Source organism: Tachyglossus aculeatus, chromosome 21 (genome assembly GCF_015852505.1).
Source record: "Tachyglossus aculeatus isolate mTacAcu1 chromosome 21, mTacAcu1.pri, whole genome shotgun sequence".
Taxonomy (NCBI): Eukaryota; Metazoa; Chordata; class Mammalia; order Monotremata; family Tachyglossidae; genus Tachyglossus; species Tachyglossus aculeatus.
The window spans coordinates 25,169,546-25,184,297 of record NC_052086.1 but is presented as its reverse complement, the minus strand read 5'-3'; the positions used below and the strand labels follow the sequence as shown (position 1 = coordinate 25,184,297).

At 48.4% G+C, this 14,752-nt stretch overlaps 1 protein-coding gene across 1 annotated transcript in view; it reads left to right on the top strand.

The window, feature by feature from the left end:
• The window catches only part of VPS37B (VPS37B subunit of ESCRT-I), a 44,578-nt gene extending 30,799 nt beyond the window's left edge, over window positions 1–13,779 (top strand). Inside the window, exons 2-4 of the mRNA XM_038763093.1 lie at window positions 7,849–8,020; window positions 8,805–8,887; window positions 10,527–13,779. Of these exons, the coding sequence (XP_038619021.1) occupies window positions 7,849–8,020; window positions 8,805–8,887; window positions 10,527–11,015 (744 nt within the window). The 3' untranslated portion in view covers window positions 11,016–13,779. The remainder of the gene's footprint in view (window positions 1–7,848; window positions 8,021–8,804; window positions 8,888–10,526) is intronic.
• The last annotated feature ends 973 nt before the right edge of the window (window positions 13,780–14,752 follow it).

Here is a 14,752-nt window from a genome sequence, read left to right as displayed (position 1 = left end):
GGGGGAAGAATAAAAGGAGCAAGTGAGGGTGGCACAGAAGAGAGTGGGAGAAGAGGAATGGAGGGCTTAGTCAGAGAAGGCCTGGGTGGGGTAGCTTCACAAAGAAAACCGGCAGCGATTCCAAAGCTTCCGATCTTCTCCAGTGGGCCCCACTTGGAAACTAAGCTTGCCGCATCTTTCTTTTTTCCAAGTGCAGTGCTTCCCATCCTGCTTTCACGTTTGCTCCCCTGGGATGGCTAAAACTCTCAAGTGTGCAGTCCAAATGAGAGGACAAAAGAATCAGCTCTCATTTTTGTCCATACTCAGCTTAACCAGAATTTTGATTTCTTCCTTTGAGATGTTTTAATAATTTGAATGAATAGGTTTCAAAAGCCTTATTAGAATCACATCTCCTCTGAGAGATCTTCCCCAAGTAAACCCTCCTTTCCCCTTCTCCCTCACCTATGCACCCAGGACTGTACCTTTTAAGCAGTTGATAGTCATTTCACCCTCAGCCCCACAGCATTTATACACATATCTGTAATTCATTTATATTTATGTCTCTCTCCCTCTCTAAGCTCCTGTGGGTAGCAAACATGTCTATCAACTTTTGGTATTATACTCCCCCAATTGCTTAGTACAGTGCTGTGCACACAGTAGGTGCTCAGTAAATTCCATTGATCAGTGGGTTGAAAAGGACCTTAATCTCAGGTTTCTCTGCTGAGAACCGATGAATATTTTCCAGTCCTTGGCCCAAGAGATTTCAGGCTGTAGAAGTCAGTAAGGGTTAGTTGAAATGGCAGTGTGTAACTACTGAACATTTTAATTTTTGTATTGAAGATTGGAGTTTTTGACTGGTAATTTCTAGATTGAAGAGTTTACTTTCTACCTGGCAGTTTTTTGGGGCCATGTGCCCATTTACCCTGGGAGGGCAGGCCTCTGTAGATGTTCTCACCCCTGGAAACTTGGGAAGGGCCGGGGTAATAATAATAATAATAATGGCATTTATTAAGCGCTTACTATATGCAAAGCACTGTTCTAAGCGCTGGGGAGGTTACAAGGTGATGAGGTTGCCCCATGGGGGCCTCACAATCTTAATCCCCATTTTACAGATGAGGGAACTGAGGCTCAGAGAAGTTAAGTGACTTGCCCAAAGTCACACAGCTGACAAGTGGTGGAGCCGGGATTTGAACCCATGATCTCTGACTCCAAAGCCCGGGCTCTTTCCACTGAGCCACGCTGCTTCTCAGTGGAAGACTGGAACTGGTAAAGTTCCAGTCAGTAGCCATGAGACAAATGAATGGTTATTTTTGTGTGCTAGAACAGTTCCAACTTAAGTAGCCATTTGGGAAAGCAGCACTAAATTATCCTGTGGAATTCTGCAAATGATGAGTGATGCTGGACTTTTGGTTCCCATTCTGCCTGAGAACTGTAATCATTTTAAAACACCTCATGCACATTTAAATTCTTCTAATTGGGAAGCTTTGACAAAGGGTTTTCCAAGTGTTCAGAAGGGGAAAAAAGGGAAATCATTCATTCATTCAATCGTATTTATTGAGCGCTTACTGTGTGCAGAGCACTGTACTAAGCACTTGGGGAGTACAAGTTGGCAACTTATAGAAACGGTCCTCTGTTATAGAAACGGTTCTCTGTCTCCCCCTTTTAGACTGTGAGCCCACTGGTTGGGTAGGGACTGTCTCTATGTTGCCAACTTGTACATCCCAAGCGCTTAGTACAGTGCTCTGCACACAGTAAGCGCTCAATAAATACGATTGATGATGATGATGAGATGAGGTAACTGAGATGCAGAGAAGTAAAGTGACTTGCCCAAGGTGTCACAACACAACACGACAAGTGGCAGCGTGGCTTAGTGGAAAGAGCACGGGCTTGGGAGTCAGAGGACGTGGATTCTAATGCCAGCTCCACCACTTGTCTGCTGTGTGACCTTGGGCAAGTCACTGAACTTCCCTGTGCCTGTTACCTCATCTGTAAAATGGGCATTAAAAGTGTGACCCCATGTGGGACAACCTGATTACACTGATTCTACCCCAGTGCTTAGAACTGTGCTTGGCACATAGTAAGCGCTTAACAAATACCATTATTATTATTACTAAGTGGCAAAACCGGAGTTAGAACCCAGGTCCTTCTTATTCCTATGCCCTTGTTCTAGTCACTAGGCCATGCTGCTTCTCTGAATTTTTTGACTGCAAAATGGCCAGGAATCAAACCCAGGGCAGCTGCTTGGAAGGCAGCTATACTAACCACTAGACCAAGAACAACCTCCCTTTCACCCTTGAAAAGTCAACCATCCTTTGTCCCCATTAATGGAGGGAGGACAGTGGCAGAGATAATAAATGAAACCTAGAGAAAGCACTATAGGAGGGAAGCTGTCAGAGCTTGTCAATACTTCTGTCCATATTATATGTTGCCAATTTGTACTTCCCAAGCGCTTAGTACAGTGCTCTGCACACAGTTCTCAATAAATATGATTGAATGAATCCGTACATTCTGCCATTTTCCTTGTCTGTAATTTGTTTTAATATCTTGTGTCCCCCACTAGACTGTAAACTCTTTGTGGGCAGGGATTATGACTCCCAACTCTATCGTACTTTCTCAAGTGCTTAGTACAGTGTTCTGCACACAGTATTCAATAAATATCATTGAGAAGGAGCGGGCCTAGTAATAATAATAATGATGGTATTTGTTAATCAATCACATTTATTGAGCGCTTACTGTGTGCAGAGCACTGTACTAAGCGCTTGGGAAGTACAAATTGGCAACATATAGAGACAGTCCCTACCCAACAGTGGGCTCACAGTCTAAAAGGGGGAGACAGAGAACAAAACCAAACATACTAACAAAATAAAATAAATAGAATAGATATGTACAAGTAAAATAAATAAATAGAGTAATAAAGCTAAGCACTTACAGTGTGCAAAGCACTGTTCTAAGCGCTGGGGGGGCGGATACAAGGTGATCACGTTGTCTCACGTGGGGCTCACAGTCTTAATCCCCATTTTACAGATGAGGTAGCTGAGGCTCAGAGAAGTGAAGTGACTTGCCCAAGGTCACACAGCAGACATTTGGGGGAGCCGGGATTAGAGCCCATGACCTCTGACTCCCAAGCCCGTGCTCTTTCCACTGAGCCACGCTGCTTCTCATGCTGCCCAGTGGAAAGAGCTCAGGGCTGGGAGTCAGAGGAACTGGGTTCTAATTCTGACTCCACCATTTGCCTGCTGTGTGACATTGGGCAAGTCACTTAACCTATCTGTGCCTGTCACATCACCTGTTAAACAGGGATTCAGTACTATTCAGTGAAAGATACCACTTTCTCTAGTGATGGGGAGGACGGGGTTTGGGTGGGAAGATGAGTTCTGTTTCGGACATGTTTAATATGAGATGCGGGCAGGACAGCCAGGTCGAGGTGGGAGAGATGAGATTGAGATAGAGAAGCAGCGTGGCTCAGTGGAAAGAGCCCGGGCTTTGGAGTCAGAGGTCATGGGTTCAAATCCCGGCTCCGCCAACTGTCAGCTGTGTGACTTTGGGCAAGTCACTTAACTTCTCTGGGCCTCAGTTCCCTCATCTGTAAAATGGGGATTAAAACTGTGAGCCCCCCGTGGGACAACCTAATCACCTTGTAACCTCCCCAGCGCATAGAACAGTGCTTTGCACATAGTAAGCGCTTAACAAATACCATTATTATTATTATTATTATTATGGCACAGTATAGAAAATATATTAATTTATTTCAGAGTAGCTCTTCATTTTCCTTACCCTTAAATTCTCTTTCTAAAACAATAATTTTTATTTAAATTCGTTTTTATCCTTCACCTAATTTTCAGTTTCGACTTCTTTTAGGGTTGGAACTGTGCGTGGTTGTGTTGTAACAATTCAAGGCATTGTGTCAGAACTTTGCCTTTTGGGTATGGCTGAGACTAGTCTTTGCATCTGACAAGGTTTGTTTTTCTCCTATTGCCATGGAAAGTGGACTTGGGGTGATTCTCTGAGAGTTCACAGGAAATACGTGTTTTGTAAACTACGAGGATCTTTTAAAGACTGGGAGGGGCAAAAGCCCCGGCGGGAATCCATCCCCAAGTCCATGGTATAGAGGAAGGAAACGGCAGCCAAAATAAACCAGTTGGATGGCAGGGCTGGGGAGGAGGGCAGGGGGTGCGAGCTGGGGAATTATTAAGGAATGAAATCGACCCCAGCTGGCAGTTGAGTGAAAAAGAACAAATAATTGGGGAAGAATCTTGGGCCAACCAGATTCAAAACCAAGACGGTGAGGATGTGGTGTATCACAGAGCTCATAAATGAGAAAAAAGGGAACTAGAAGTTTATGGCTAGGCTGATTCTTTTTTTTTTTTAAAGACTATCTTGCTACAGCCACTTTCACAAAATATTTAGCATCATCATCATCAATCGTATTGAGCGCTTACTGAGTGCAGAGCACTGTACCAAGCGCTTGGGAAGTACAAGTTGGCAACATATAGAGACAGTCCCTACCCAACAGTGGGCTCAGTCTAAAAGGGGGAGACAGAGAACAAAACCAAACATACTAACAAAATAAAATAAATAGAATAGATATGTACAAGTAAAATAGAGTAACAAATATGTACAAACATATATACATATATACAGGTGCTGTGGGGAAGGGAAGGAGGTAAGATGGGGGGTGGAGAGGGGGACGAGGGGGAGAGGAAGGAAGGGGCTCAGTGTGGGAAGGCCTCCTGGAGGAGGTGAGCTCTCAGTAGGGCCTTGAAGGGAGGAAGAGAGCTAGCTTGGTGGATGGGCAGAGGGAGGGCATTCCAGGCCTGTTATCAGTGTTATCTGTTATCAGTGGGAGATAATGGATTTCATTTTGCATAACCTCACAGCCCCTTCCATTGTTTTTCCCGAGACTGAGGAGGACAGGAAGAATGAATGATTCCAAGTTCGGGGTCAGGTGCATAATCCGCTCTCTGCCAGGAAGAAAAATGTGGAGGAAACCACAGAGAGCAGGGTGGTGTTTGATAATTATGTTAAGGTCTGAAGGCCAAGGAATAAATTACTCCCAACTGGGTAGAGCATCCCTCTTTGACATAACCAGAGGGTAAGATGTGAAGAATATCTCTCTTCTCCCATTTTACCAGTAGTCTTCCCCTCTCACTCCTACTTCTAACCCCTCTCCCTCCCCCCCAGTCCCATTAGGTTGGAAGAAAAGTAGCAGCTTTTCAGACTTAATTGAATTCAAAAAGGTTTTTTCAGCTTTTTCCTTTGATTGCCAAGTCTAATGATGAAGTCAGAATTGACACCGTGCCAATCTCTCGGAGTGTTATGTTCCCCTGCTTTTTCAGAGCTTCCCAAAGCAGACAGCTGAAAATATCCCCCCTTCTCCCTCTTCATCCCTTATTTGCTTGTGGCCAGCATGGTTTTTGAAGATACTTTTCTCAGTTAAATTTAATTTTTGACCCAAATCCGCATGGTTTAAGGCCAAACTGACGTATGACCAAACTGTGACCAGTGGTGGGGATTGCATCTTGAAGGAAAGCAAGAACCATTAGCTGCTTTGCCTGCTAGGGAGCATTTTCGAGTTTTTCCACCCTCTGGGTGGAGCAGAGCCGCCGGACACCTGAAGCCCTAGTCAGTCAGTCGTATTTATGGAGCACTTACTGTGTGCAGAGCACTGTACTAAGCACTTGGGAGTGTACAGGTAGCAGTTAGCTGTGGGGGTTGTGTGGAGGGGACACACCTGGGCCAAAAAGGAGGCTTCTGCACAAGGAAGCAATCCAAGACCTCCCCCACTCAGACGTCAAACACTTCTTCCCCTGTACCTTGAACCAGAAAGGACTCTGCAGCAAATTGCACACCCAGCCCTATTAACCAGAAAGATCTAGTAGCAAATTCCACACCCAGCCTCTTTAAGATTCCCCGGATTTCCATAAGCCCCCCCTCTAGGCTGTAAGCTTATTGTGAGCAATCAATCAATCAGTCGTATTTATTGAGCGCTTACTGTGTGCAGAGCACTGTACTAAGCGCTTGGGAAGTCCAAGTTGGCGACATATAGAGACAGTCCCTACCCAACAGTGGGCTCACAGTCTAGAAGGGAGAGAGAACAAAACCAAACATACTAACAAAATAAAATAAATAGAATAGATATGTACAAGTAAAATAAATAGAGTAATAAATATGTACAAACATATATACAGGTGCTGTGGGGAAGGGAAGGAGGTAAGATGGGGGGATGGAGAGGGGGCAAGGGGGAGAGGAAGGAAGGGGCTCAGTGTGGGAAGGCCTCCTGGAGGAGGTGAGCTCTCAGTAGGGCCTTGAAGGGAGGAAGAGAGCTAGCTTGGCGGATGGGCAGAGGGATTGGGGGCATTCCAGGCCCGGGGGAGGACGTGGGCTGGGGGTCGATGGCGGGACAGGCGAGAACGAGGGACGGTGAGGAGATTAGCGGCAGATGAGCGGAGGGAGCAGACAATGAGGCTGTTATACTGTTGTATTGTATCCTTCCAAGGGCTTAGTACAGTGCCCTACACCTGGTAAGCACTCAATAAATACGATTGATTGATTGATTGGGCCGGTTGTTCAGTTTGCACCACTTGGGCGTGTTCCAGGGTGGATACCGAACAACTCTGGGATGAGAAATAGCCCCAGACGCCCACTGAGAATACCACGCTGGGAAGGAATGCCCTCTCCGCCCTAACTCCCACTCCTCCAGGGGCACCCTTGGGGCAAGCCCTAGATGCCAGGCCCCCGGGGGCATTTTGAGGTCGGCCTTGGCATGCTGGGAGGCAGAGCTACAGGCGGGGGATGTAACCTGGAGGTTAGCCCAGAAATGGGAGCCTAATAAGCCCCAAAGGGGAGACTCCCCAGCAGTAAAGATTGAGCTATAATTGGGCTTCAGCTTTTGGGGCTTGTGGACAACTAGCCCTTAGTCCAGGGAACGAACTTCAGGGGAAGGCACCACCACTCTCCATTTAGGCAGTGATCGTGTTTACCGGCTTTATTGGCTTGTAGTGCTCCGCACACAGTAAGTGCTCAGTAAGCACCACTGATTGATTTTATCTGCCTTCCATCACCAATTGCCTGGCTCTAACCTGTGCTGTTGTACAGCATGCCCCTCAGCAGTATGTACATATCTGGAATTTATATTAATATCTACCTCCCCCTCTAGACTGTAAGCTCATTGTGGGCAGGGAATTTGTCTGTTTATTGTTGTATTGTACTCTCCCGAGTGCTTAGTACAGTACTCTGCACACAGTAAGGGCTCAATAAATACGATTGAATGAGTGAATGAATGAGCTGGCCATATACTTTATTGATTAAAATCGAAACCATCAGGAGAGATCTCTCTAAAATCTCCCCTGGTCTTCTCCAGCCCTCCCTTCCCTCCTCCTTCCCTCTCTTTGACTCTCCCATCTTTCCCAGGAGTATCTCAAGAGGAGATCGGCCTCCTTTCAAAACCTACCCCCTCCACTTACGCCTCCAGCCCCATCTCCTCCCACCCATCAAAACACTTGCCTCTTTCCTTCTTCGCGCCCTGACCGCCGTCTTCAACTCTTCTCCCCACTGCTTTCGAACATGCTCATATATCCCCTGTCCTAAACCTCCACTGACCCCACACCTCACTCCAGTTATTCCATCTACCTCCTACTATTCTTGTCTAGACCCACTGCCTCCACTTCATCTCTCCACCTCCAACCTGGCTTCCTCTCCCTTCACTCCACTCTCTGAGGTCACCAGTGACCACCTTGTCAGATCCAAACCCTCCTTGTGGGCAGGGAACATGGATTGTACTCACCCAAATGCGTATCATAGCGCACTGCACACAGTAAGTGCTCAATAAATACCAGTTGATTGATATCTTGGTGCATCTGTGTTCCGCAGGCTCAGAGTGTTCAGCTTAACAAAGAAATGACTCTTGCCAACAACCGAAGCCTGGCAGAAGGAAATCTATTGTACCAACCACAATTGGACACTCTGAAAGCGAGCTTGACCCAAAAATACCAGGAACTCCAGGCCCTCTTTGAAGCCTATCAGATAAAGAAGACCAAATTGGGTAAGCTTCTTGTGGTGTGGTTTCCGAGAATCCAAATGAAACAAGGGATTCCGTCAGGGGCATGTGTATGGGTCACAGAAACACCCTGGGAGGACACTAAGGAAAGTAGTCCTGCTATTAAAAACCAGACATTTCTGACATTTTACTGCAGAAAGTCCATAAGCGTGGATTCTCATTGCAGCCCATTTGCTCCAAAAGCTTACAGTTGAAAATTGTCATATCTTGACACCTCTCTCCTAATCCGACAGGTTCCTGGGATTTTTCTGTTACCATACAAAAGTGAAATCTATTGTTTTAAGCTTTATTGTTTTCATAAGCATGTTGAGAATTCGGCAGGCTTTCACAGGCCCCCCCCCACCAAATATTGAATTATGCATAAAAGCAATCAGCAAAAAGCCCACAGTTCCGGTAGTACAGTGGTGTTTAGGTGGAGGGATAATGATTAAATGATTTTAACACCAATTATACCCTCAATTGTCCAGAAATGGAGTCTGTTTTGTGGTAGAGTTCTTAGTTGTCCTCATTGGAATTCTCCTGCAGCGTTTCCTGTGTTCTGAAGCTTTGTGTTTCCTGGATAGACAACTGTCAACAGGAGGGTGGGGTGCTCATTTAAAAATTCCAGTCTGAATTAACCCATTAACAGCCGGCCTCAGAGAAATAAATACATCCCGAGGGTGGACGTGGACAACTTACGTGGAGGCGGAAGGTCAAAGCCTTGACTTTTGACCTGGAAATGCCCTTGTTTTTGGCGCGCTAGTCATCTTCCCTTTCTCTGCTTTCTCAGATAAGCAATCCAGCAATGCTTCCCTGGAGACCCTGTTAGCGCTTCTTCAAACCGAAGGGGCCAAGATCGAAGAAGACACAGAGGTAAAATCCACACTCCTGGGACCCTTCAGACAGACTCAGTCCTCTTAGTGAGAACGAAGTTAGCCATTCCTTTTGGGGGGCACCCAAATGGCCCAAAAGGGTGTCTCTTCTCCTCCCCTCACCCAGAGGGGGATTGAGTGCCACCTCTCTCACCAGAAGGATGTTTTTCAGATCTGAAATTCTATCCTGGGAGGTTAACTTGGGTGTAAAGAGGGACCTTAAGGTTCTGAATGAGCCAGGTTGAATACTAAGCTCGGAGTCTAATGGTATAATAATAATAATAATAATGGCATTTATTAAGCACTTACTATCTGACATGGTTCTGTGCAGATTTGCTGTCAGACATTCTTGAGCAAAACAAGTAGACCCAGTGGGGCAGATTTGGGTATTCAGAGCTACAAATGGGAGCCCAGACAGAACCCAGCCTCTCGTGACCCTGAGAGCACTCAGTGGGAGAGGTGAGGATTGATTGGCAGGTTGATCTGCCCTGCCGAGCTGGTAAATGCAAGAAATCAAGAGGAGGCAGCTAGGCAGCTGCTTTCTAGGACAAGCTTTCTGGGGAAACTGCCCGTTGAGTCCTGTGAATCTTAAGCTCATTGAACAGTGTCTGACTGAGCACACGTTGGCCACCTCATCCGTCACCTGCTGGGGATCATACCAGAAGGTGAATTCGAAAGAGACCGAGGTCCTGCTCCGCTCCGGGGGTACCGGGAAAACGCCTGGCGGTGGTGTCCGGGCGTCCGGCACGTGGGCCGTGCCTCGCCCCATCGTCCCCAAGTGGTTTATATCTGAGCAGTCAGTCCCCGCAGCCTGTGGCAGAACGGATTTAGGGCTTAGTGTAAGGTTATTGTGAGCAAGGAGCACATCTAGAAGCAGTGTGGCCTACAGCAAAGAGTCTGGGGAGTCAGAGGTTGGTTCTAACCCCGGCTCAGCCACTTGTCAGCTGTGTGACTTTGGGCAAGTCACTTAACTTCTCTGTGCCTCAGTCCCCTCATCTGTTACTTGTACATTTATTTTACTTGTACATATCTATTCTATTTATTTTATTTTGTTAGTATGTTTGGTTTTGTTCTCTGTCTCCCCCTTGTAGACTGTGAGCCCACTGTTGGGTAGGGACTGTCTCTCTATGTTGCCAACTTGGACTTCCCAAGCGCTTAGTACAGTGCTCTGCACACAGTAAGGGCTCAATAAATACGATTGATGATGATGATGTGAGCCCCACGTGGGACAACCTGATTATCTTGTATCTATCCCAGCGCTTAGAACAGTGCTTGGCACATAGTAAGTGCTTAACAAATGCCATTATTATTATTATCTACCAACTCCGTTGTAGTTTACGCTCTCGAGCACTTAGTACAGTGCTCGACACACAGGAGGTGCTTAATGAATGCCATTGATGATGACGATGATGATTCGTCTGAGAAACAGGCGCCCCTGCTCTATCCATGTATGGAACTTAAGCAGAGCGCCGTACCCTGTTGCTTGGGAGAGAATACAATCCACAGAAGTCAGTAGGCCCAATTCCTAATGGAGTTCTGAAACCGAGGGAGAATTTTCCCGTACGTGTCTCTCAGCAGAGCCTCCCCAGAGCCCCTCCTCTCCCTCCTCCCTTTAACCGGTCATTCGGTATGTCTTCCAGAACATGGCGGAGAAATTCCTCGATGGGGAAGTCCCTCTGGATTCCTTCATCGACGAGTACCAGAGTAAGCGGAAACTGGCCCACCAGCGGCGCGTGAAAATCGAGAAGCTCCAAGAGTTGGTGTTGAAGGGCCAGAGACTTCCCCAGGCCCCGGCCCAGATGCAGCCCAGGCTGGCCGAGCCGAGTCCAGCCCCTCCGATGCCCTACCCCGTCTCGGAGCCCAGCGGGCCACCCTCGGTCGTGCCCCGGCGGATCCCACCCCCGCCCCCTCCGGTCCCCGCAGGACGCTCCGCGACTCCGTTTACGGTGGCCATGGGCTCGGGGCAGGGCACTCCTTACCCGGGGTTGCAGTGCCCTCCCCTCCCGCCGCGAGTGGGGCTCCCGCCCGCCGGCGCCGGTTCCCAACCGGGATACCCGGCCTACCCGCCGGCCCTCCCTCAGAGGCCGCCGCCGCGGCTCCCGCCCCACCCCGGCTTCATCCTTCAGTGAATACCGGGCTCCACCTCTCCCCGGGGTGTTGGTGCTTTCCATTTTAATGTCGCGTCCCCTAAGACTCTTACCTACGGGCCGGGGGAGCGGGGGCCGGGAGTCACCTCTGGGCTCTGTCTGCACCGGCGGCCGAGGGCAGAAGCCAAGACCGCTTTTCTCGAGGCTGCCCGTTCTGAACCGGGGAGAGCGCGCGTTCCGTTTTTCAAATCGGAGGCTCCGGAGTGTTGGGTCGGGAGGGTGGAGGGCCCCGAATTTGGGAAGCCGAGCAGCCGGGTCGCACGGGGCAGGCCGTATCGGGATTCAGTAAGCTCTCTCACGTTACCGCTGCAAACTCTTGGGGCCATGGGGGAGCGGTGGAGGAGGAACCCGCCTACCCCCTCTGCCCCTTCCCTAGAATTGTGCTCCCGTTGCAGCTTCGTTAGTTAGCGTGGTCCAGTCTAACCGTTGTGTTCAAAGGACGATTTTCCGATCACCCGCGCTGAGTTGTCTATGGCAACCACCAGCCGAAATGCTCAGCAGCGTTGGAATTATCTGCCTCATAGTCCTGCGGGACAGAGGCCCAAGGATGGTTGAGATTGGTGTTTGTTTCCTTGTCCGTGGAGCCTAACGGAAACCAGTCCACAAGAAGCGCCCCTCCCCACCCTGAATTGAGCTGCTTTTAAGATGCCTAGAAGCCACAGAGCCAAGGAGGCCCTTGGCCAGACTCTGGTTCTTCTGTCCCTCTGAGGCTCAGAAACTGGCCCCAGGGCGAAGGGGTTCTGGCCAGCTCCATTTTGCCCAACACGCTCTGTGTTCAACTTTCCCTCCCCCGTCCCCAAGGGGTGACAACCAAACTATTTCTGTTGTGGAATTCTCCAAAAGTATTTTTACTATGAAACTTTCCAGTTTTTTATATGTACATATATATATATTAAAAAAATTAGCATTCAGGGAAATTTTGTCAATTAAAAATACTGTAGCATGCAAGTTGAAACGCTGATGAGGCGGGTGCCATTCCCTCTCCTCCAAGCAGTGCATCGCCACTGTGCCCGTGCCCGGGATGTGCCTTAGGATCACGTGTGATTGGACTCCTGTCCGTTACCATTCATTCCCATCAGCAGCCATGGCTTCACTTTTGCCTCTCAAGGACTCCCGAAGGCTGGGTTAGGTAAGGTTTTTACCCGGTGTAGCTTAGAGGTGGACTCTGTTGGCTGGGCATGGCGAGCAAGCCACTTTCTTCTCTCTAGGGGACTTCTTCTCTACTCGGGGCCCAGCCGGGGTCTGAGCTTCATCCAGGGGGAAAGCCATACAACACTGAACCCAGGTCCTAGGTAGAAAAGTCTGACTCGGGGCCCGGGGGTAGGTGACGGAAGCTTATATAGAAACATTTCCAGTGAGGCCAGAGAAGGAATTCCTCACATTACGGAAAAACAGCAAAGAGGGTCAAGGGCTTCCGTGGCGAGAGCCCTTTTCCCTCTCATTTGGCTGGGGGGTCCCTGATGGAGATAAATTCGCATTCAAAAAGGCGTCTCAGCATCCGATTAAATCTCAGAGCTGTGTCTTGGGTCCCAACTGAAGATGGACCGTTTCTCAGGATTCCTACATGAATTAGGTGTGTCACTGCTCCCAATGGCAGTTAAGTCCCCGTAGGGTCACCCTTTGATTAGGTTTAAGACCAGATGCCCAAACTGGCTCAAGAGTGATCGGAGAGGTGAGGTGTGACTAGAACTGAAATTTGGTCCATTTGGCACGGGTGTGTATGTGTGTGTGTGTGTGTCTGTGTCTGTCTGGCTTCTGGGTGATTGCTGTTTCCTTTCCTGACTTTGGGTTAAGCTCCTGTACACTTGAACTCCAGTGTTTCATGGTGGACACTTTTTTTAAAAAAAGAAAAAACTGTCATAGGACACTCCAGGCGCCCTGCCGATAGACTAGCCATGTTCCCGACGGGCTTAAGGGAAGCCACGTCCGTTTTCAGTCTACCTCCCTGATTGTGCTCAGCCAATCAAAGTATCACCACTGCAGATGGAATAACATCAGTGATAAGCGTCGGGGAAAATCCTTTGGACATCTTGTGTTGGGTTTATTCATCCGAGGCACAAACGGGCTCACTTCGTCACCCCTTCCAGGGTAGCTGGGTCGAGCTGGGGTCTGAGGGGGTAGTAGGACCCTTTCTTCTTGGGGATTATAAAGAACCGGGCTGTCTGTTGATTTTTCCCAGGAAATGTTCCCTTTGTGTTTGTTCTAGAATTCCAACTGTTAACTTTCTGGAGGTGTTTGACAGAGAAGCCGAGGCAGGTGTCGCTGACCTGGACATCTGTGCTCAAATAAACGGCCAACTGTCACGGTGCTAAAGTTTGATCCCCTCTGGCTCTGAGGCTTGAACTCATGAACTGGTGTACATATCTTTCCTCCTTAGCCTTCTCCTGCCCTTTTAAAACAGATGTGATGAAAAGGGTATGGTTCTTAGTCAAGGGCACGAAAGGCATGCATTTCAGGTTCTCGGGCCGTTGTGTTTCTAGGCCGTGCAAAAGTGGGACTAGTAAATCCCAACGGCTTTGCCCAGACAACACACACGATTCTGAGCCGGTAGCTCCGTACTGGTTTTTTGATGACACCCGGGGGGACCGGACAAGTTGGGAGCGGTGGAAAAGCACTACACTTTCAGTAAATTTGTTCATATTGTAGTATATAGTGGCCTGAGAAGTTGATTTGTGCTGTTGAACTAATGGAAACTTAAGTGGTTAAGATGATCACTGGTTATTTCAAATAAATGATAAAAGTTGAATCCCGTTTTGACTTTACTTGCGAGGGGGCGGGGGGGTTAAGCGAATGCAACCCGGTAGCTATTTCCGAAGTGTGGGTGAAGTTGCGTGCTCCTTGCGGTGGCCCAAGCTGGGAGGTGTAACCAGGCTGTGGTGAGCCATTATCAGCCTAGAGGCGGGCACAACTGAGTCCTGTTCAGCCAGGTGCTGCTGGTCTTAGCCATTTTTTTCACCGGTGTACAGCTGTCGGCCTGCGTTTTGGCTTTCGTGCCCATTCCACTCAGGTATGGAATGGACAAGCAGCAGCGGGACTTAGTGGAAAGAGCACTGGCCTGGGAGCCAGAAGGGCTTGGGTTCCAATCCTGGCTCCACTAACGGCCTGCTCTGTGACTTTGGGCAAGTTATGGCTCCACTGTGACTTTGGGCAAGTTACTTCCCTTCTCTGGACCTAATTCTGTAAACTGGGGCTTCAAAACCTGTTCTTCCCTCCACTTGGACTCTGAACTCCATGTGGGAGAGGGACTTTGTCCAACGTACTTAACTTGAATGTACCCCAGAATGCTCCTTCTAGACTGTGAGCCCGCTGTTGCGTAGGGACCGTCTCTATATGTTGCCAACTTGTACTTCCCAAGCGCTTAGTACAGTGCTCTGCACATAGTAAGCGCTCAATAAATACGATTGAGGGGCTTGAGGGGGTGGCTGTGTGGTGCTAATGCCCAAGGACTAGGGAAGATGTGGCCTGAGCTTAGTTTCTGTGATTCTTTCAGCTACAAAAAAATGCCTGTTTCATTGACTTGCAACAAAGCATCTTTTACAGTCAAGTGGGGATGAAGTCATATAGACGTGACACTTGCCTCCTTCCACTTGTTTCTCTCTTCCTTAATAGTAATTAGACATTCATTAAGTGCTTACTATGTGCTAAACACTGGGGTCAGCAAAAGTTTACAAGATTGGACACAGAACTGTCCCAGATGAAGGAACCGAGGCCCGGCCTGG